This window comes from Nothoprocta perdicaria, unplaced genomic scaffold, assembly GCF_003342845.1.
Source record: "Nothoprocta perdicaria isolate Ctin4 unplaced genomic scaffold, notPer1 scaffold_16, whole genome shotgun sequence".
Classification (NCBI taxonomy): Eukaryota; Metazoa; Chordata; class Aves; order Tinamiformes; family Tinamidae; genus Nothoprocta; species Nothoprocta perdicaria.
In genome coordinates this window covers 725,526-746,249 of record NW_020454760.1, presented here as the reverse complement: position 1 = coordinate 746,249, position 20,724 = coordinate 725,526, and the positions used below count along the sequence as shown (strand labels likewise).

The 20,724-nt window shown below is 35.4% G+C and overlaps 1 protein-coding gene across 2 annotated transcripts; it reads right to left on the bottom strand.

Annotated features, from left to right (window-relative positions):
- Positions 1–341: 341 nt before the first annotated feature.
- Positions 342–20,567, bottom strand: APPL1 (adaptor protein, phosphotyrosine interacting with PH domain and leucine zipper 1). Of its 2 annotated transcripts, none has more exons than XM_026035448.1 (22): positions 20,514–20,567; positions 16,020–16,118; positions 15,144–15,203; positions 14,867–14,938; positions 13,708–13,795; positions 13,187–13,228; positions 12,336–12,394; positions 11,688–11,834; positions 10,360–10,442; positions 10,101–10,259; positions 9,060–9,248; positions 8,221–8,263; positions 7,705–7,761; positions 6,877–6,968; positions 6,262–6,444; positions 4,010–4,059; positions 3,484–3,658; positions 3,343–3,379; positions 1,915–2,061; positions 1,630–1,680; positions 1,290–1,379; positions 342–641 (listed from the first exon to the last, which is right to left on the bottom strand). In XM_026035448.1, the coding sequence occupies exons 1-22, from the start codon at positions 20,565–20,567 to the stop codon at positions 492–494; spliced, it is 2,127 nt and encodes a 708-aa protein (XP_025891233.1). In that variant the 3' UTR covers positions 342–491. The 2 variants fall into 2 exon arrangements, with proteins under 2 accessions (XP_025891233.1, XP_025891234.1); XM_026035449.1 differs by lacking the exon at positions 20,514–20,567 and adding an exon at positions 17,422–17,501.
- Between the last annotated feature and the right edge of the window lie 157 nt (positions 20,568–20,724).

The window sequence follows — 20,724 nt, the reverse complement described above, 5'->3', positions numbered from 1 at the left end:
ATAAGGATATTTCTTTCTAAATCTAGGAATAGTTAACTGCAACAATAGTTAGGTAAAGCTTAGCACTATCTTATTTGGATATCCATTTTTGTTTCCAACGAGGTGTTCTGCATACTGCAGTGTAAAGAACAAATTTCAGTATATTGTTAAGTCCAATGAGAGGCTAATTCTTGCTTCAAGAGCAGTCAATTGCACAGCCAGGTAAGTGGAAGATAAAACTCCACTTTTTTCATACTGCAGAGAAGCCTTTAGAAGCTGTAATTTCATAGTAAACATGGCAGCATCACCACGCTTGATCTGACATACAGAAAAGACATTATGCAGACAAGAAAATGGAAATAAGTTAAAGAAAAATCAAGGCATAAGGGCATCTGTATATCGGGATATCTTCTATATAACAATAGAACCTCCACCTGCATCTTGCTTCATGTAGATACTGTGCCAGTTGACCAGATATATCGATGATTCCAGTTTCAATGAAGCAGGCAACTTTAGGCTTCTGATTCTCTTTTCTTCTTTCCATCTTCTCCTAAATCACTGTCTTCTGACTGGCTACTGCTAAGGACTACAAACTGTCCTTCTCCACTGCTCTGGTTTGCTCTGCTGGAAGCTGCTATCAAGCGGCTTTGCTCCTCTAAGTCCTAATTTGAAAAAAGTAGGGGGAAAAAAAAATCAGAAAAATAATGATTTTGCAGTCTCCTAGGTAACAGGATACCATCATTACAGTTTGTAAAGTATCTTTCAATTCTATCACTAAACTTTGTTTTAGTTTCCTAGGGACACTTTAGTGCCCTCTCTACCAAAAAAATCTAGTTTCAGTCGCTGGTTGGGAGCGTTAGAAAGAAGCTAATGCACGTAACACATCTGTACCTACAGTCCGTAAATAGAGCAGCTCAGAACAAGCATCTTGGCTTGCAGCTGCTCCCTGCAGCTCCTTCCTCATAATATCAAACAACGTGTCTCACTACATGGCAGATAATAAATTGCAGTCAGACAAGGTGAACATAACCTGACAGATGCATTTGTATTTGGGGCCTGTGATAGCTGTTCCTTCAGGCACTGCTCTTAAATGCTTCTGTAAAGAGGTTTTGTGGCTTATCTCCTGGGAAAGGGGATTTTAACAGCTAGCATAAAAAATTATACAAAACCTGTACAGGAGGTATTTGTAATAATTAAATTTCACAGTGTTCTATGCATTTTTCCTGATGAATATAATGCTATAGTTTTGAGTGCAAAATTACAAAGAACAATCTGAAAATTAGCAAGTATTAACTAACAGTGAAATGTACCTTTTCAATCTGTTTTTGCTTACTGAGTTCTTTCTGTTGTTTCTCTTTTACTCTGTCTATTTCTTTTTGCTTTTCTGATGCTTTTCGATCCTAAGGAAAAAATACATAAATAAAATAAGTAAAAATGTCCTGAAACTTTTGATATGCTATCTATTTATAGTTTGGCAGTTGAGCTTGGCAGAAAATGTTTTTATCTAATGTTTAAATTCTATGCACCAGATGTCTTAGACTCCTGCATGACAGTATTATTCCATCTTTAATTATCTTGCAGAATATCTTCTGTTTCATGTATTGAACCACCTTTCCCCTCTAGTCATAAAGATCCCCAAAACAGCCTTACCAGTTCTGCATGAAAAGCAATCTGTTTTGCCAGTCCAACAGAGTCACAAATCTAAACAGAAATCAAATTTGAAATAATCAATAAAAATATAATAAAAATGTGTTCAAAACTAAACCTAATTCCAAAATCAGATCTTTCATGATAGCACATTATAGTCCTTGCAAATACTTAAAACTGACAGTTTTAAGTACATATCCCACAGCTTTCCCAGCCACCTTGAACTGGCTTGACATCTTACAGTGCAGGTCAGAATAAATGCTGACACAGCCCAAGCACGGTGAGTACCTTTTCCCCTTCATTGTTAGACTCAAATATGTAGCAGACTGAAGTCTGGCGGCTCTCGGTTCTGCCGGCTGCCGTTCGGAGCACGAAGCCGAAGAGGCGCCTGTTCTCCTGGTGCGTGGCGTACAGGACCACGTTGGGCAACGGAAACTGCCAAAAGCGAGCCAAGACGCGGGCATTAAAAGGGGTTCCCACCGCTTTCCTGTATGAGATTTCACTGCACTGTAGACTACTTCAACATGATAAATACACAATCACACTAGAGAAAAAAAATTAAAACATGAAACATGTTTCTATTAAAGACTAACTGTGGATTGCAAGAGGAGAATTCAGTTATGCAAAAGAAATGAATATAATTAAAAATGTAAAGCCCCTGAAAGAATAGCTTCACATTTGCAATAAGATTCAGTTATCCTTCTGCATGTGAATTATTCTTTTCTTAAACCATTTGTACAAATTCCATCAGTAACTGGTCCCAGGTAAGGAAACTACTTCTCTCTCAAACTTTTACTGTACTAGTTCACCTCTTCTGAGCTACACAAGTCATTACCCTATTCCAGTAAAGGTATTTTTCATTCTCCTATTTCAGCTAGAAATTTCAAAAGTGTTTTTTGTTTCAAGACCTAACGTAAGTTGTTTGTTTGCTTCTGAAGATCCCTAATACAGCTTATATAAATTGAGAGATTAAAAGTGTTTTTCCAAACCATAACCATATTCAGTTAGATTATGGTGTTTCTTACATCTGTGCAAGTGTTCAGTTACTTACAGCTTTGGGGCAGTTTTGATTTAAATATACCAAAGATCAAGAAAAGAAAGTACTGCTTGTAATCTCAGGAGTTTTCATATGTTAAATGAGTTCCTCAAAGATATTTAAATAGTTCAGAGAGGTTGACAAAGTGTATGTCTCAAAAAAAAAAAATCCAAATACGTTAAATTAAAAACTACTATTTTTTTAAATCAGTTTTGAAATATTAAAGACTGCTGTTATTGAAGAAATAAGCTGGCCATACTTGATATCCTATGAAGAATTCTATTTTTACTATTATTCTGCATTAAAAAACAAAATCAAATCACTCTGTTGGACTTAGTTCAGTCAACTCCAACCTTAATGTTACTACCTTTCTATTAATCATAAGAATATTTACTATCAATTCTTTCATTATGATATAATACGCATTACTTTAAGATCCTACCTTATCAAATCACCCCAAAAAATGTTTGAAAAGCTTATTTCATCCACTGAAATAATTCCCCTCAAACCTGATTTTCTAGTGTTTTTCTACCTATTTTAAAGAGGTTTCATTATTCTTAATTTCAATAAGATTTCCAGATAATTTTCCAAACAAAATATTTTTGTTACTATCCAGTAGTTTTATTTAGAAAGTAAAATAACTAAATTACAGGATATTTATCTTAAAATATGTTACTTACTCGTAGTCTTGTAACTTGTGTCTGTGGATCAATTAACCTAAAGATTTATTTTTAAAAAACAAACCAGAAGGTAAGTTTTACCAAAGTGCAAGAGGACCAGTCTGTAAATCAGCATCATTTGAAGTTAAGAAGCACACTTACTTTAAGCAGTCACAAGTGACTAACAAATGTGATTCTGTCATCCTGAAAATGTTATGAATGGCCCGAGCTGCTAGTATTTGACGCATTGTTTCATAAACAACATCTGGACTTTCATCATATTTCACCTCCATAGAGCCAAGAAATCTTACAATAAATAACTGATGAAGAATGGAATCTAAGACAAACAAAAGTATTGAATGAGCTAACTTGGTTTGGGGTCTTTCATTCAAAAAATACCTTTTCTGAGGTTAAGATTACAGTAAAGAGAGCTTCAGATACAAATACAAAATATGCAATCCAAGGAATTATTTTAAAAACATTTATAAATATTCATAAAAGACTTTATTATAATCTTATATTCTATTTGATCTAATTGAGTCTTGTCTAATATATTTTAATGCAATTTCCAAAGCCAATATTAAGTTGAAAAGCTACAGATGAAGAGAAAATACAAAATTAATTTCTGTATTATTTTAAGAATTATTTAACTACATCATTTTGCATTGAAGTAAAATTTCTGTTTTACCTTCTGTTTCAGATTTTGAGCCTCCAGATTCACCAAAAGGATTTGTGCGTCTATTAAAAAAATGAAAACATTAAACCATGAGTTAGATCACAAGAACAACTAATGAGTAACCTAGTCTCACGCCGTGTCAAAGAAAAACACCACATAATATTTTAACAGACTTACAACTGGAGGAATTAAGGCATGGTGAATCATAAAATTGGTGGTAAGAAATAATTCAAGACATTTAAAGGCTCAAATTACAGGAAAAAAATGCTAGATGTTATTGTCTCAGTGCTGCCACAGAAAGTTTGCTCGGCGTAATATTTTTTATATGCAAGTTAAGCCTTGATGAGACACAACCTTGTTAAAGTTTGGGAGCACACGGTTTTAGGGGATGATATCTCCCTGAATCCTCGGGAAGCACAGCCAAAAGCTAGTCCTTTCAGTACTCAGTAAAAGCAGCAGGTCTTGTCACTGCCTCAAGCTGTTGAATTACTTATTGAAGAGAAGTCACTGGTTTTGTTTCAGATGCAGCTCTCTGAAAACAATCATTGGGGTTTTACTCCTAGATGGTCAAGAGAAATGTGGCTGTTTCTGACTCTCAAAGACAAGATTTCTATCGGTTACAAGGAAAAGTGAAAATACTCTAGGCTTCCAAGTCTATATTTTCAGAACAGAATACGGAGAACAAGAAAATAGTTCCAATTTCTAAAGAGTAGAAAACCTATTTCTCTGGCTAACTGGCAGCTAAAAAATCATCAGTAAGGTAGCAGATAATCTTCAAATTGGGTTTTAAGGGAAGACATATTGAGAGGTTAGATCTCCATTAAATAATCTGAAAGCATAAATCAGAGAAGAACTATATGAATCTCTTGTTCATTTACATGTTTTATTGACTGATGTTTTTATCAGTGAAATCCTAATTAGAAGATGTCTAATGAAAGGAATAATACTATTCTAGACTGAACTGCAAAGTTAACATTTCAGTGCTGCAATATTCATATAACACAGATTCAAAAGAGAAACTTCCCATTAAATGTTGACTTGTGTAAATATAGCAAAGGGAGTTTCTTACTACTAGTATCTTTTATTGCTTAGACTTGTCCCTTAGGATTAGATGGAACAATGCAAAATATCCAAGGATCTAATAAAAGAAAAAAAAATGCCAGCAGTACCAGAAGCTAACAAAGTCCTTTCAAAAATGAAGTAGCACGTTAACTGTCTTGACCAAATGCTGCAGGTCCTTATTGACAGTGCATGGCTAACTGAATACTGACTGCTTTCCATTTGCCAAAATGTGTTAGGCTTTCCATTTGCCACAATAGAATACAGTTCATGTCTATTTTAATCAATAAGGATGTGGATCTTGAGATTGCAGATTTAGCAATCTTTGTTAGTCACAATTATCCTGCTGTAGTACAGGGAAAAAAAAGTGGGAAAAAAAAAGAGTTGAATATGTATCATTTAAACTGCCACGTATCTATGAAATACAACTGAAAATTTTAATATTTTTAGGGGGCAGAGGGATACACATTGCTGTGACTGAAGTCACTGAAAGTATTTTTCAGCATTTCAGCTTAAGAGCATCTGGATCAGCAAATACGCTTTCTTAAAAAAGGGATTCTGCACATATAGTTTCAGAAATGCACTGTACATTTACAAGCTTTTTATTATTATTTTTGAATGGGAAGATTATAAAAAAATAAACTAGGAACAAAGGTGTTTTGAGTAGAGCTCTTAGACACTTTTAAATTTCTGTATATGAAATCACTCTAGAAGCCTAGAATCACTCTAGAAGCCTAGATCATTTTCACTCACCTTTTAAGATAAGAGGAGTGTCATCGTATGCCATCATCACCTGGAGGCAGGGCTACCAAATTTCTCTTGAGTTTCCAAGAGGAAATACCCAAGCTGCTGGGTGAGCAAGCAATAGGAAAGGAAAATACTTTGTGAAACCAAATCATTTAAAAAAAAAAAAAAAGGCAAAAAAAAAAAGCATTGGCTGTTAAAGCAGACAAGCTGCTGCCAAGGTAGAAAGCTACACCTTGAATCTATTGTATTTTAAAAATCTACACTTTTACAACTGTAATTAAACAAAAAAAAAAAAAAAAAAAGAAAAAAGGGAAAAATGTTTTGTTTGACTGGTCCCTACAAATTTTTTAACAAAAAAGTCAGAGCAAAGGCAGTGTATGCAGTGGAGTAGCAGCTTAAAAATTTTTTTAGTTTAATATTAACTTTAGGATTCTTTCACTTGTCTTGAGGTTTCCTACCTTCCCAACTGCCCTGAAGTTTTTGCTTGACCAGGCAGATCCTCACTAACTGGAGATATTATGTCAAACTGTATAGGAGTGTCAGGGGCAACGAGTGAATCCAAAGAAAGTGCCGATAACGCTGCCGATTCCGATCCCAAAGACCCTGTGCTGCTAGTACGAGCTGCAGGGGGGCGAGATTGCCTAAAATAAAACAAAAACAAACTATGGATATCTTAATATCAAATTGATTTATAATAAATTAAATCAAATGGAGGACAAATATAATGTTCCAAGACAAGGCTATAAAACAAGACTAAAACTTAAAGAAAAAAAAAAAAAAAAAGAAGTAAATACAAACCTAGCCTAGGCTCCTAGTTCAAGTAGCTAGATCACTTTACACTTTGCTTTAACAATTGAATCAGACTGTTAAAACATGAAAAATACAACTACATATGAGAAATATATTATAATCTGGGATTTGCTTCCAAGAGCTGGAGGCATTAAAGAAAATCTCCTTATGAATATATACAACAAATAAACCCAATATTTGACCCAGATAGCAAAGTTTCCGAGATAGAGTGGAGAACTTGAGTTTGCTATAAATCTACTCTTCAAATGACTACAGTAACTTACACAGGTGGCCGCATGCTCTCATGCCTCTGTTGAAAGGATGGAGATGGAGTAACAGCCTCCAGAGCTGACTGATTTACACGTGCAGCTATTTCCTGTAGCACACAGTTGGAAAAAAATAATACTGGAAACATTTCCCTTGAAGTAAATTTTAAAATTTTACCTTTTATGTATGTACAGTTGGCAGAAACAAAAGATATTAGCTGTATAAAAAAAAGATAGACTTAAATAATAACAGTAGCTTGAATAAAGATACCAAGACTTTAAAAGTTGATAAAATATATTTTAACCTTAATCAAGTTTGTGAGTAAAGAAGTGAGAATGAGTGCAAAGCAGCCAGGAACAGAGGAGAAGGCAGACATAAAATTATTGCTTTATGTCTCTTCGGTATGCAAAAAAACTTACTAAAGTGAAAATATAATGGCTTTCCTATGGCTTTTCCATAATAACTATGTTAATTTAATTCAGAATATTGATAGTTGGCTCTAGTAGAAATTTGATGTATCCATCCAGATATTCACATTAATTTGTAATGAAATATTACAAAAAATACAGATATAGGACAGTGAAGCTTTCAAAATGTTGTACCAAATATACAAGTTACATTTTTGATACTATATAAGCATTTAGATGAAAGAAACAATGTACTGCTTCCATATATAAATTTATGAAGTGCTATCAACAAGTATCATGAAAAGCTTATAAACAGACATGTCGAAAGTACTTGGCTTAATTGTCTGCAATCCAGTTAGATCCAACTGACCTCATTTTACATTTGTGCATATCTACATGTTAAGTTTTCACTTATACTATACATTTTATAAAAGTTACCTCAGGATTTTCACTCAAATATATCTGTTTAGATATGTTGTTTATTGTACATATCCACTGAAAAAGAAAAAACAAAGTGTTAGGCCTGCTGTAGGTTTTTTGTTTGTTTGTTCGTTTTTTTAACCATTTTCTCCTGCTCCTTGCTTTTCCCTTTTTCTCCAAAGCAGAAAATTAGCTGGTTTACATGCATACTTCATTGAGCCAGAGCTTGTCCAAAAAACAGGCCAGCAGCTGCAGCCCAGGAAGTCACAAACTTGAACTGCTGAAGATGGCTACAAACTCTCTTCCCTTAATAGGGCACATGAGGGCAAAAGTTTCAGAATCAGGAGGCAAAGCTCTCCTAAAAATCTCAGAAACAACATAAAATTGATTTTTATGACTTTACTCCCGCATTTGCTACAGTGCAGTTTACATAGGTTTGTTGAGCTAGTATTTGAGGTTGGTATGTCTGAGCTGGTGTATTTCTTCTGTGCAATAGAAAATATTTGACTCCATGTGAACCTGCTGTGAGCTTACCTCTTCATAATCCTTTTTACTCTCTGCCTGTAAGATTGAAGACCTGAAACAGAGAGAATAGAAAAGAAAACCTTTATTTTAAATTTATTGAAATGCCTCACAAATATATTCAGACTCTACACTTCATTTGCATGATAATGCATTGCACAAAGTAATAAACACTAAAAAATTGGATAGGCTTTTCATGTGAGATTTAGACACAATCGTAACACCATGCCATGTCCTTTGCAATGAAGGTAAAGGTTGCAAAAGAGCAAACCCCAAAGTTTGATCTACTTTATATATATAAAAACAAATATAAAAAATGCAAGCGCTAAAAATAGCATATAGGACTCTACGAATGGCAAAGAGGTTAAGAACTTTCGAGATAGATTTTCTCTAACAGAGATCCAAAGCATTTCATTAAAATCAAACTTGGTTTATTTAGCATTCCCAAAATATTATAATTTATGGAAATAATTTCACAAAATCACCAAAACTACGAAACTGGATTATTCCATGTGCTAATATCTCAGTCTCTCCAAATAATTGTAATTGCTTTGGTGATCTCTAGAAAAGGTGTTTGGATTTTATGTTTTTTTCACAAATAAAAATCCAATTTTCTAGGGGTAGCTATGTGTATGACACCATTAAATTGATTAGGGTAACTTTACTCTGACGTAGGAATCAGCTACGTTAGCAGAAACTCATAAAAGATTAGGGCAGACCAAAGTAAAAAATCCCGGTTTGCTTATAAAAAATACTTCCCAAATCTATTGAGCTTTAATCTGGCAACTATTGTTTTTTTAAATAGTGAGTACATTACTACTAACACATATAAGTAATCAAAGAATACTCACTTTTTACCATCAAAAGATGTTATCTGAAAACAGTACCGCCTGTCCTCACAATCCACAGCCATCACTGAACAATTGTCTATATCCATGACAAGTCCCCCAGCTACATCACCTCTTGCCTGGCTCATCAAGTTTCCACCTTGAGTGAAGTAAAACTGTCTCTCCCAGCTGGAAGATACCAGTCCAGTCTTACTAAAACATGAAATGAGATTCTGATTTAGGAGGTTAGGAATTCAGCAGAGCTGTATAAATTAGGAAAGACATATATATGAAAATAAATTTCATGAGCAAACCACCTGGGCACTTTAGGAAATCTGTTTTTTTGCTTTACAGATAAATTAGTAGCTTTTCATTAGTTGCTCTTCTTTCTCAACTAAACAGTTTAATTAATCTACAGCTATTCTATACCATTCAACAAAATCCCAATTTGTGCTTAGAGCATGTGAATGAAAATAAAACCTGAAACTCTTTGAATGAAAACTCTTTGAATAAAAATAAAACCTGAAACCAAAAATCACCAACCCTTGAACTTTAACATCTTTTTTTTTTTCTGTAGGATACTCTATTTAGTAATAATTACTGCAATTGTTTTTTGCTTAAGGAATTCATACCTCAAACTCAGTCAACCTCAATTCTATTTTTTCCAATTGTTATTGGAAAAATCTCAATTTTTAAACAATTCTGCTTGCATGTGAGATATACTATATAAATTAAGGAAATAATATTTTCTTATATTAAGGAAATTAAATATATTTACTGTGTCAATATGGAAAAACTCAAGAGTTTCATAACTTTTAACAACTATAAAAATCAACATCTTGACTTTATACACACAGAGTAACAGCTCCCTCCAGTGGACCAGAGACTACCTCATGAAATTAGGACAGATATTTTGAAAATCCTGCTAAGGTTAACAGTGAATATTTTTGTCTATTATTTCCACACTGTTACTGTAATTCATTAGCAACTTGAATCCCAAAGCTTTACTGGATGTTGTTTACTATTGCTTTTTCTTTTCAAAATTAAACACGTTAAAAGTCTTACTTTCTTGCATTGAGATAGCCAGCTTTCCGTGTTAGATTTCTATGAACAGGAAATTTTGTAGTATCGGGATCAGGCAAATATAGTGGATCACTAGCTATTTCCAAGTCTTCTATAGTTTGTTGCATGGTTTCTACTTCACAGTCCATTTCCCTGCGAACGCTAAGGTAAGGTATTTATTAACAAAGATAATTTATTAACATGCAGAAACAGAAGTGTAATCGTTTTGATAATTGTTCAAAATTTAACAAAAATGACTTACTTTTGTACACTTGTGCCAATATTGGTCAAAAATTCTTCCAACTGTTCATTAAGATTTTCTGATCCCATCTTAAAAAAACTTATCTTAAAAAGAGGAGGAAAGGTGAGAATTTAGTCATGAATAAGAGTAAATAAACAATTAACATAAGGAACTCCAAGTGCTTAAAGCTTCTCAGAGATATTTGTTCTCAATCTCTCATTCCCTCCAATGCCTCTCAATAAGATGGGCAGAAGACATCTTTTTATTTCTGCCTGCAAGTGAAGGTTGATGTTGGCCCTGAAGTGGGAACTTAATTGTGCCTAAAGAGACACTTCGGGAAAAAAAAAGAGAGAAATGTGTTAATCCAGCTGGCAACTGCTCCGGGGAAGGCAGAGGGGTAAGTGGATCTTTAGAGATCCAGTGGTCTCTGTACACAAAATGTTTTGGGTTTTTCCACAGCTTAATGCCTGCCAGTAGGCTACCTGCTATATTACAAGTGGCTTTTATTTTTATCTTTGTTCCTCTTCTTTTCTGGGGGGAGGTGGCTCTGCGAGAAGGAAATCAGTGCCAGGCTCTGGAAAGTTTGCCCGCTTACTGTTTTTCTCTCTTTCTTTTTTTTCTCCCTTTTTTTTAACATGTTGATTAAAAAGCTAAATGAAGTCTTCAAAATTTTTTTTTCAGACTTGCATTTTCTATTGTGCTCATTCTCAAGTAAAACAATTATTCACTAAGTTTTTATCAAACAAAAAGCAACTAGAATAATTTTGAGCATTCCAGTTCTTTCACATCCCAGCCTGCAGGTAGCAGTTATATGTCTCTGAAAATTATCTTGTCTCAGAACAGATGCCCAAGGAAAAGTTTAAGAATTGCCTGCAGTACTTTCTGAGAAGGAATGTTTCCTCCTATCCTGCATGCACTTAAGCCTTCATCAGCCATTCTCATTACTAATGAAACTGAGAAAAACAAACAAACAAATAGTACCTAAAATACAGGTACGGCAATAAATTCAGGCAGCTGAGTTTTGGAGTATAATTAGACCCTTATATTTGGAACCCAGCCGCTCCCCAAAGACTCTCCTGTGTGAGTGCAGTAGGTCATAATGAGATTCAAAACACCCCTCATATACTGAGCAGGAAATGATTAGTAGGTGTGAAGTAGTAACACATGTTCATGGCAACAGCTACGACAGCTTCAGGAATGACAAGGTGCTGTTTCCTTCCCTGCCCGCTTTGCTTCTTTGGATTGCAAAAGAAATCTTGCAAAGGATTTAATTAGATCAACTGTCATCAAGCATTTTTGTATCTTATTTTGTATCCTATTGCAGACCTGCTTTCAGAATAGAAAGTTACCTGAGCTTGCATGTATCCTAGCAAGGGTTCTAGCATTGCAATTTTCTTTTTGTATTGGAGAGTATTTAATGCACAGAAATAATGCATCATGGTCTGATGCTGCTTTTTCCTGGAAGTGTATACATCTTCTGTAACTTCTGCCTTGATCTGAAGAGACAAGGGGAAAAAGAGGGAGGGAAAGAATATTTGAGACTTGATATTCCTCACATGCCTTCTGGCTGGCTTTATAGCCAGCATGGAGAAACAACACAGCAATGTTTTTTATCCTCAGTCACCAGCAATTGCATCTTCAGTTCTACAATTCCCCTTCTGCAATTTATGGTTGAGATATACATGAAAAGATATAGATAGATATAGATAAATCAGATATATTTCTTTCCCCACCTTGAAAGAGTGGTTCTTAACCAAAATAACTTGAATATAGTATCACAACTTTTACCTCAAAGCATTTTCAGTGTTACAAGACAATCAGGAATTGGGAAAATCTGGCCTTGTGTTCTGCATAAAACTGTCTGCACTACTAGAACATCAACTATCAGACTTGAAGTGAAATCTGTTTGTTCCACATTATCCTCTATCATAAATATATATTAAATTAAAATTATTTAACTTCTCTGAAGTTTTTATATAACGCATTGTTTTACAAACCTTTTCATTTTCCCTTCTTTTTGACAACCGACCGTATCGAGTAATGGCAGCATCATGGTCTAAGCAAACAAGAAAGAATTTATGAAAAAGAACTTTTGTATCACTGTATGTCAATGCACAGCAAGCTGACTGCAAAGCTGTTCTTGCATCTTCACAACTACCTCACAGACACAAGTGCTTCAGCTCAGGAAAAGTTCTGAACAGATGCAAATACAGTTAAATAATTCCTATTTTTCCTCAACATTTAATATTCAAATGCAGAACCTTAAAAAGAACCTGTAAATAGACAGCTTTCCATCATGAAAACCTTTACCTAATCTGTTTGCTTCTAAAGCAATCAAGCTATCCATAAAAAGAAAGGTAGAATCTTTAATTAAGGATTTAAAAAACATGTTCTCTACAGGATATGAGAGCTACCTAAAAAAGTATCTACTGACAATACAGCCGGGAACTCTAATACAGGAAGAGAACTATCAAGCTATTATTTTATGGATTTAAAATTCGCAACTACTAAATTATCCCTCACTTCAGAAAGTAAGCTAACACCTTTATTTTTGTACTTTTGGTAGCAAAATCCCAAATTGCTTAATAACTACCTATATACACACATTGAAAGTACTGTAAGGAAGTTTACTGGCAAGTCACTTTAACCCTTTGCTATGCAAAGGACAAGTCAGCTAGGGAAAGCTGGGTGCCTTAATAACACTGAAAAAGATACAGCCTTATTAGTCACTATTAATCTCTTGGCAAATATCTGGACTAATTTTCTCAGCAAATGTTATAACACAACAGCTTTAATAGCTTTGGATACAGTCATCTTGTAATATGTATAACTTTTATTCTACACTTACCGTTGCTTGCAATTTGGAAAACTTCTTTTAGGGTTAGTATCTCTAAAAAAAAGTAAAAAGAAGACTTGAAGTAAATTAAGGTATTTTATACATTTAATTAATAATAACGTTCATATATTAAGGTTTCTCCTGCCATGTTTCATTATTGAACTGTTGTAATTTACACCTTGCACCTTACTGAATTATCAGCAGAGGCATTATGTGGCTGAGAGAGTCTCTTCTTACTGAGCCATTAGTCTCATTTATGTGACTGTCAGGGCTACCAAAAATGATACACTCTGATGAGTAATTTTAGCCTTGAGATACTGATATTCTCCTGTCCAAAAAGCATAATCTGTTTAGTCTATAATTTAGCAACCAACTAATGCCAAAAAGTAATTTCTAAGATTCATAAAAAAACTAGAAAATTAAGATTCACAGTTTTATTTCAATGTTGTGGTTTTCTTATTGCTGTTGATTGATTTGCTATTAATTTGCTATTGCTGCTGTTGATTAAAATTATATTTGTTTGATCACTATACCTTTTAAATCCCTTTCTTTAAACTGGGTAATAGGAAACATCATTGCATCTGCAAGCTGAGTTGATAGCACAGCATGGCAAGAACTGAGCTGTAAAAGAGAAGATAGAACAAGAAATTTTAGAAAGACTGCTGAGATTTAAAGGAATAAAAAAGTATTAATAGATATTAATTTCAGTTAAAGGTGATGTTTACATCTTGGAGTTTTGAACAGTTGCAGCCATATTTCCAGACTACTTCAAAGAACATTCAGCACTACTTCTTTGCACCAAAGATGTAGTTATTTAAAAAGCTTATTTTACTTAAAAAAATTAAGTTATATATATGGATATAAATTACCTTTCTTATTTTCTTGTATCTACATAGAAGCGTATTAACATAATTATTAAACCTACTTAAAATTTAGATTGGGGGAAAAAATCAATTTAGTGACCAACTGTCACTTCATCTTCTTAAAAACTTATCTTTGATTTTCAGGATCATATTCTCACAACTCAGTAGTCTGTTCTCCCCATACTCTTTCATACTTTCCTGATGCCTTCACTAGTTTTTTTCAGAAGACCTTCAGAGCTCTTCTAAAGTGTTGTTACTACTAATTTTGTTCTGAGTTACTGGATCATACTAGAAGATGTCCTTACACCTTCTGATGAGTAGTCAATTCCTCCTTGTTTCCCTATGGCCACATCACAGCCTATCTTTCTCAAATTACAGAAGGAGAACGAGTATGTTCATCCTCCTAAAACTGTGTAAAAGTAGTGTTTGAACTGGAGAGAGGGATGCTCTGTTGTTTTACAAAGGAGTCAGTCACTCAGAGTCACTTGCTGTCTCTAAGAAAGACAGTAAGAGGCTCCTACCTGAAATACGTATCAGAATTCAGGCATTACAAATACTGCCATAAAATACGGTCACTGTTTACAATTCTGTAATGTTTCTTGGCAGTATCTGCAAAAAGTTAAAATGCATCCTTTCTTAACAATGTATCTTAGTTTTGCTGATTTCTTTGTCTTCAGATTATAGAACTTCAAATATGTGTGGAAAACTGATTAAAAAGGCCCTTCACATATGTCCTGTCTTATCACAAACCAGAATGATTAAGTCAGTCAAAGTCTACACATAACAAACGAAAGTTGGAAAGGTAAGTCAAATAAATACAAGTACTTGCCTCATCTATCACTTTTGCAAATTGCTGTAATGTAGAACTCATAACTTCATCATCTCCTCCTAGTGGAAAACGCTACAAAAACAAATAATAAAAAAAAAGGAGGCATGTTGGGTGCAGTGCTTTCTGCCATCCACAAAGTTGTATTAATTAGGTAGGAAAATTATTTTAGAAAATAAATATTTCTCCTTTTAAAAAGTCTCCTCTTGAAACACTATCTTTTGTTAGGAAAGAACAGAAACAGTTACAAGTTAAACAGAAACAATCATTTCCACCATACCTGCTTCTCATACTCTTTCAGGAGCTTTGAAGTCAGATGAGTTGCTGCACTTAATTCATTCTGATTAAAAAGCAAAAGGAAGCTTGTTACTTTCCGATTTAAATCAAGAAAAAGATGCCTACGTATCTGAAGAGAAAACTGCTACAGATAGGGAACTTAAAGCAGAAATATTGATTACAAAAAAATAGATTTCAGAAAATCTAACCACTTGCCCTTCTACTTCTCTACTACTATTTAAGATCATGGATATGTATTCACCATTTACAAATATCAGGTCAACAGCTTGAATTATAAAAAATGATTCTATATTTTTAATGTTACACTGCACAGATTTGCATTTAATTGTGTTAGATATTTATTACACGTGAAGGAAAGACAGCTTTAGAGTGAACATCAGCACTACCTATTTACAAATTAACTGTGCTTGTACACAACATGATGCAATTAACAGATTCATGATAAAGAAAAACCTCACCTTTCAGGATGCATTTGAAAAGGAGAAAGCACAGAAATAAAAAGCAAAATAGCAAGACAATAAAATAAAATTGCATAGCAGCAAACACACATAATGTTTACACCAGCCTTGAAAGTAAACATGACAGTAAAAGTCAAGCAATCCAAGTATATACAAATTGCACAGAAACAAAAGAAAAGCAAAACAAAAAACAAAAACACCCTTTTGCCTTTGACTTAAAAGTACGGTTATTTACACATGAGAAGTGTTCCCTACAATATATTCATGATAATCTCTCACTTAAGTGATAATCTCTCACTGAAGTGCACACTAAAATCATGATGGTGAGCTCAGAGCATTTCAGAGATGAGATAAAAAAGACATGAAATGTCTGGCTCATTCAGAAACATCAGTAACATTACCTGTGCATCATATATTCTGTGCATTGCTTGAAATAGCTGATTGACATAATTAGAAATTGCAGCAGCATCTTCTTCAAACACACCCAGCAAAGATCGAGTCTGTAAAAATGAAACAGGCAAAGCTTTAATGTCAAGTTACCAAAGAAGTACTTTAAGAAAATTTCAAGATTTAGTAGCATTTGTTTCAGATTTCATTACTGAAAAGTTAAAAGATGGTTTAAAGGAATTAATACAAGTTTCAGATAAAAAAAAATATATATTAAGGATATGCTGGCTTAGCATATCTCTTCAGATATGTTTGCAGTAAGGACCAAGGAAAATGGGTAAATGTATGGTGTAAAATATATGATTTTGAACTAAAATAACTGGAAGAGGAATCAAATAACTTTAAAAGGCCTTTCTCAATTTCCAGAGATATGAAAGCAGACCTTACTGAACTAGGAAAAAGCAGAAATAAAATTTACTGCTCCAAGATTTCCAGGTCATGTGGGACTTGTGCTCAAAGGAATAGATAATGCAGTGGCATGCACGAACTAGCATATTGCAACAGAACTTAATCCTGAGATCATCAGAACTGGTTAAACAGAACCACATAATAACGTAGACTGGAAATGGCCACTAAAGGTCATTTAGTTCAAGCCCCTGGTGAAAGCAGGGCTAACTTCAAAGTTGATTAAGCTGCTTAGGGGTTTATCCTGTTAGCTCTTAAAAACGTCCAAGGATGGAGAATCCACCCCTCTCCAGGCAAGAAGATCCAATGTTTTACCACACTTACAAAGAATTTCTTTTCTTATATAGTCATAATTTCTCATGCTACAACTTGTGACTGTCACCATATATCCTGTTGCTTTACCTACTTTCTAGTCCACATATCCAATCCTGGGTCCCTATCTCTCCTTTTGGCCAGAAGGATGCTATTAGAGACCAGGTCTGAATCCTTGTTTAATTCAATGTAAATGACATTCAGTGCTCTGCCCTGTAATGAAATGACTGACTTTGGAGGAGGAGACAATCAGGTTGTTCCAGTAAAATTTGCCCTTGAGCTCAAATGAGGTGCTTACTCCGTCCTCTCTTGCATTGTTTTTGCAGGGGCAGGCAGTCTTCTCTTCACCAGTAGGGTTTCCAATAGTTTATTTCCATCAGGAGAAAATCATGAATGAAATGAGCAAAGAGTGTACATGTAACATTGCACTGGCTGCTTTTTCCTTTCCTAATAAAAGCTACATAATTTTACACTAAAGTATTAGTTGGAATGTGTGGAGTTAGAAACAGTACTGTCACTTGCAAGATCCAATAAGTCCTTTAGTGATGTTTTGGAAAGAGTATTTTGTGGATCATTTTTAGGTTCAGACTAAAACTAAAGTCCAGGAAAAAAAAATCAAGTAATTACACTTTTCCTCACATTTTATCATATGTAAAGATGGAAATTTTAAGATCTCTTTTCTTTGTCTTCCTTATGTTAAATACCATCAGTTTTTTTCTCAATGAGGAAGGCACAGAACTACAGAACCTTGGACAAAAAAAAAGTGAGACTTTGATGTAGCAGCTCTGGACAAGAGGAAAGCTTCTGATCATGTTAGTGATCAGAGCCTTGGATCACACTATTTAGGAAATATGTGGAATTCTTATTATTAGAAGTTCTTGTTATGTTAAACATTTGTCTTGAAGTGACTTGCAACGCAGTCCATCTCCTCTTAAAGTGTGGAGGTCTTTCATATCTCTTTTTCTGACCTTCTGCTTTTAAAGATGTTCAGCAAGTACAAATGACTAGTGACTAGTTACCAGTGACTAAAGAGTATGTTATTTACCATTCATTTGACATGAAAACCTTTCATTTATCTTGGATTGGATGACTGGTTGTCCCACAAATATGGTATAACATAATGCTTACAAAATAACCCCCTCTACCTTCCCTCCCCACCCCAAAACAAAACAAACATATCATGAACAAAACAAATTACTTTAATGATGGTTTATAAAAGTTTATAAAAGAGGTAGAAAGGTTTTTAAAAAGGTAGAAAAAAAGTTTATAAAAGAGGTAGAAGAAAAGTGTGGAGGATACAGGGAGGAGAAAAGAGATGGAGATGAACTCATATGTTTGCCAGGTGTGTCAATATGTTGCATCACCCTAATAGCTGTGACTCTCACAAAGCAGCAGACAGACAGGAAAGAACACAAAAGCAAAAAATTCTATAGCACCGCAACCTCTGAAAGGTATACTTACGACCTTTAAACCTCAACAGCAATACCAGCAACTTGCAGTTGGAAAGGAACATCATGCAGAGTTTTCAGATGATCTTCACTTTTTAAAATAGAAAACTGCAGCAGAAAGAACTTTGTGTTTTATTGTAAAATATTATTTTGAGGACAAAATACTATTTATCCTCAAACTTCAAATTGACCCTATATCATGCTGATGGAAATAAAATAATCTGAAATTGTGAAACAAGTTCTAACACACCATTGAATAGCTTAGAAGTTAGAGGAATTGTTTATCCTTTTTTTTTTTTTAGCCAATTTTGAGAATTCTTGAATGTTCTGAGATGCTTTCATCTCATATGAGCAAATACACTGGAAGCTACCAGAGATAAGGTACACAGGCAGTTACCTGGAGAGAAACCAGTGAATTGTTAAGCTTTCCACACCATCATAGAGATTACACTGCAAGTGACATGAGGCAGACCCAGTATTGTCTCGTCTTGGCTCTTTTGTTGTGTACTGGTTTGCAAATGGATCAAGTCTGAGCAGAAACTCTCTCTAAATACATATATGTGTACATACACACACAGAGTATATGTGCAATATATGTACCATGTTAACTGATATTTGAATTAAGCTATTTTGCTTAGCAAAAACAATGTAAAGTTGGTATTTGGTTTATGTTTAAAGACAGAGAGATTCGATTTTTATCTTGCATCAAGAGGAAGTTCATGGTTTTATCATGGTAGAGAACTTCTCTTTCCTTCAGATGCAGAACAAGTTTGATGTGATATTTATTTAAAGTAAATCTCTTAAACACATCTAAAAGAGCACAGTTTCAGCCCACAATTCACCACTAAATAAATATCTAGATTGATATTCTCTTCTCATATTGCAGCAAAGCCTTGCAAACACTTCTTCATCATCATCAGAAAGCCCTGGCAGCTCCTGAATGGAGCACTTTTTCCTTTCCTCAAGCAACATTTGTTGCCATTTGTGGCATCAAATCAGAATCAGAAGACTAAGATTTGACAGTGACTAACATAAAACTAAAATGTCCTAAATGCTCATTTGAATTTAACTAATTTGAAAATAAGAGAAACTAATCTTCCAGTTTTCCAGTCAGAAATACTGGGTTGGCTGAAAGATGTAAAATGTTGTACTTAAAATATAGACTAATCTCATGATCTTGCATATTAGCAAGTAAACGTTGAGCCAGGTTAGACACAACTAATCAGTATTTATCAAAGTTAACCTTAAATGAAAGGGAGTGGCAATAAAAGAATTTACAATCCTGTTCCAATACGTAACCTTCTCTTACGTGCTTCCCTAAGGACATTGTTGTGTTTATTATACACTAAAAACAGATCTTCGCCAGGCAATTCTGTTCAATTAATATTATTATGGTGCATTTGGCATTTTTTTCTCTTTGAGCTTTCCTCAGTTCTAGTCTCTGGACAAGAGACTGCACTATAGGATAGATCTCATCTGAAGCTCAGTGTGACATCTTGCATTAGAGTTATGCAGAGCACACTTGGAAAGCATCATCTTTTGACATGATCTTCCTCTGTCGTCTTTTCTAAGCAGGCCCTAAACAAGTGAAATGCAGCAAAACAAGAACATTACTAGTTCTAACTACCAGCATATGGAAAACTATATTGTAAACTTTTTGCATGCCTCGGAAGAGTGTGTACAAAGTCCTTGTTGTTGCTGCCAGGCAGAGAAACCAGCACAACTAAATAAGCATTTCCTGCCTAACAATAATTTGAAAAGGAAATGTAATATACAGCATCACTGACAAAGGTCAAGCAGTAGAACTGGAAGTAAAGAGCAATTAGAGGCCTCTCAGCACGACGCATTTCCCATTTTCTCACTGCATTGACAAGCTCCACAATAACATCACCCAGTAACTGCATTTCACATTTATTTATTAAACCTTTTGCTCTTGTAGCAAAGTACACAGATACTGCACCTCTCCTTGAGGAATCGAGGATTGAGAAGAGGGGGTTCTCGAGGCGAGGACCCCCAAATAAAGCTCGCACGGCAGGCAGGGAGGGCCGCCTGCAGCGGCAGCTGCGCCGAGGCCCGAGGCAGAAGCATCCCCGGGAAGGCGCCGCTGGACTCGCGGCTCGGCGGCCCGTGACAGCGGGGAGAGAGACAGCGCGACCGGCGCCGGGCCAGGCCTCTCCCAACGGCCGCCAACGTCTCCCCGAGGAAGCGCTCGGGGGCGCGGGAGCGCGCAGGGCCCGGCGCCCCCGCGCGGACCGGCCCCTGCGGGCTGCGCGCGCCCCTCACCTGAGGACTGTCCTCGAGCGTCTCCTCGATGGGCAGCTTGTCGATGCCGGGCATGGCGGCGGCGGCCGGGCGGCTCAGGCACGGCCCCGGCTCGCGCAGCGCGCACCTCCCCGCCCGCCGCTCGGGCGCTCACAGCACGGCCGCCCCGCCTGGCGCCGGAGGTACAGCCCCCTACCCCATGCGCCCTTTCCATTGGTGCCTCCCTTAGGAG

What these genes read in the sequence shown, in the direction of transcription:
- APPL1 (XM_026035448.1), bottom strand. Translation starts at nt 20,567, where the DNA reads ATGCCCGGCATCGACAAGCTGCCCATCGAGGAGACGCTCGAGGACAGT. An exon ending in TTGCAAAAGTGATAGATGAG is followed by an intron (nt 13,796 to 14,866) that starts GCAAGTACTTGT and finishes TCTCTTTTACAG; the next exon opens with CTCAGTTCTTGCCATGCTGT. An exon ending in CTCAAAATCTGAAACAGAAG is followed by an intron (nt 3,659 to 4,009) that starts GTAAAACAGAAA and finishes TGTTTGTCTTAG; the next exon opens with ATTCCATTCTTCATCAGTTA.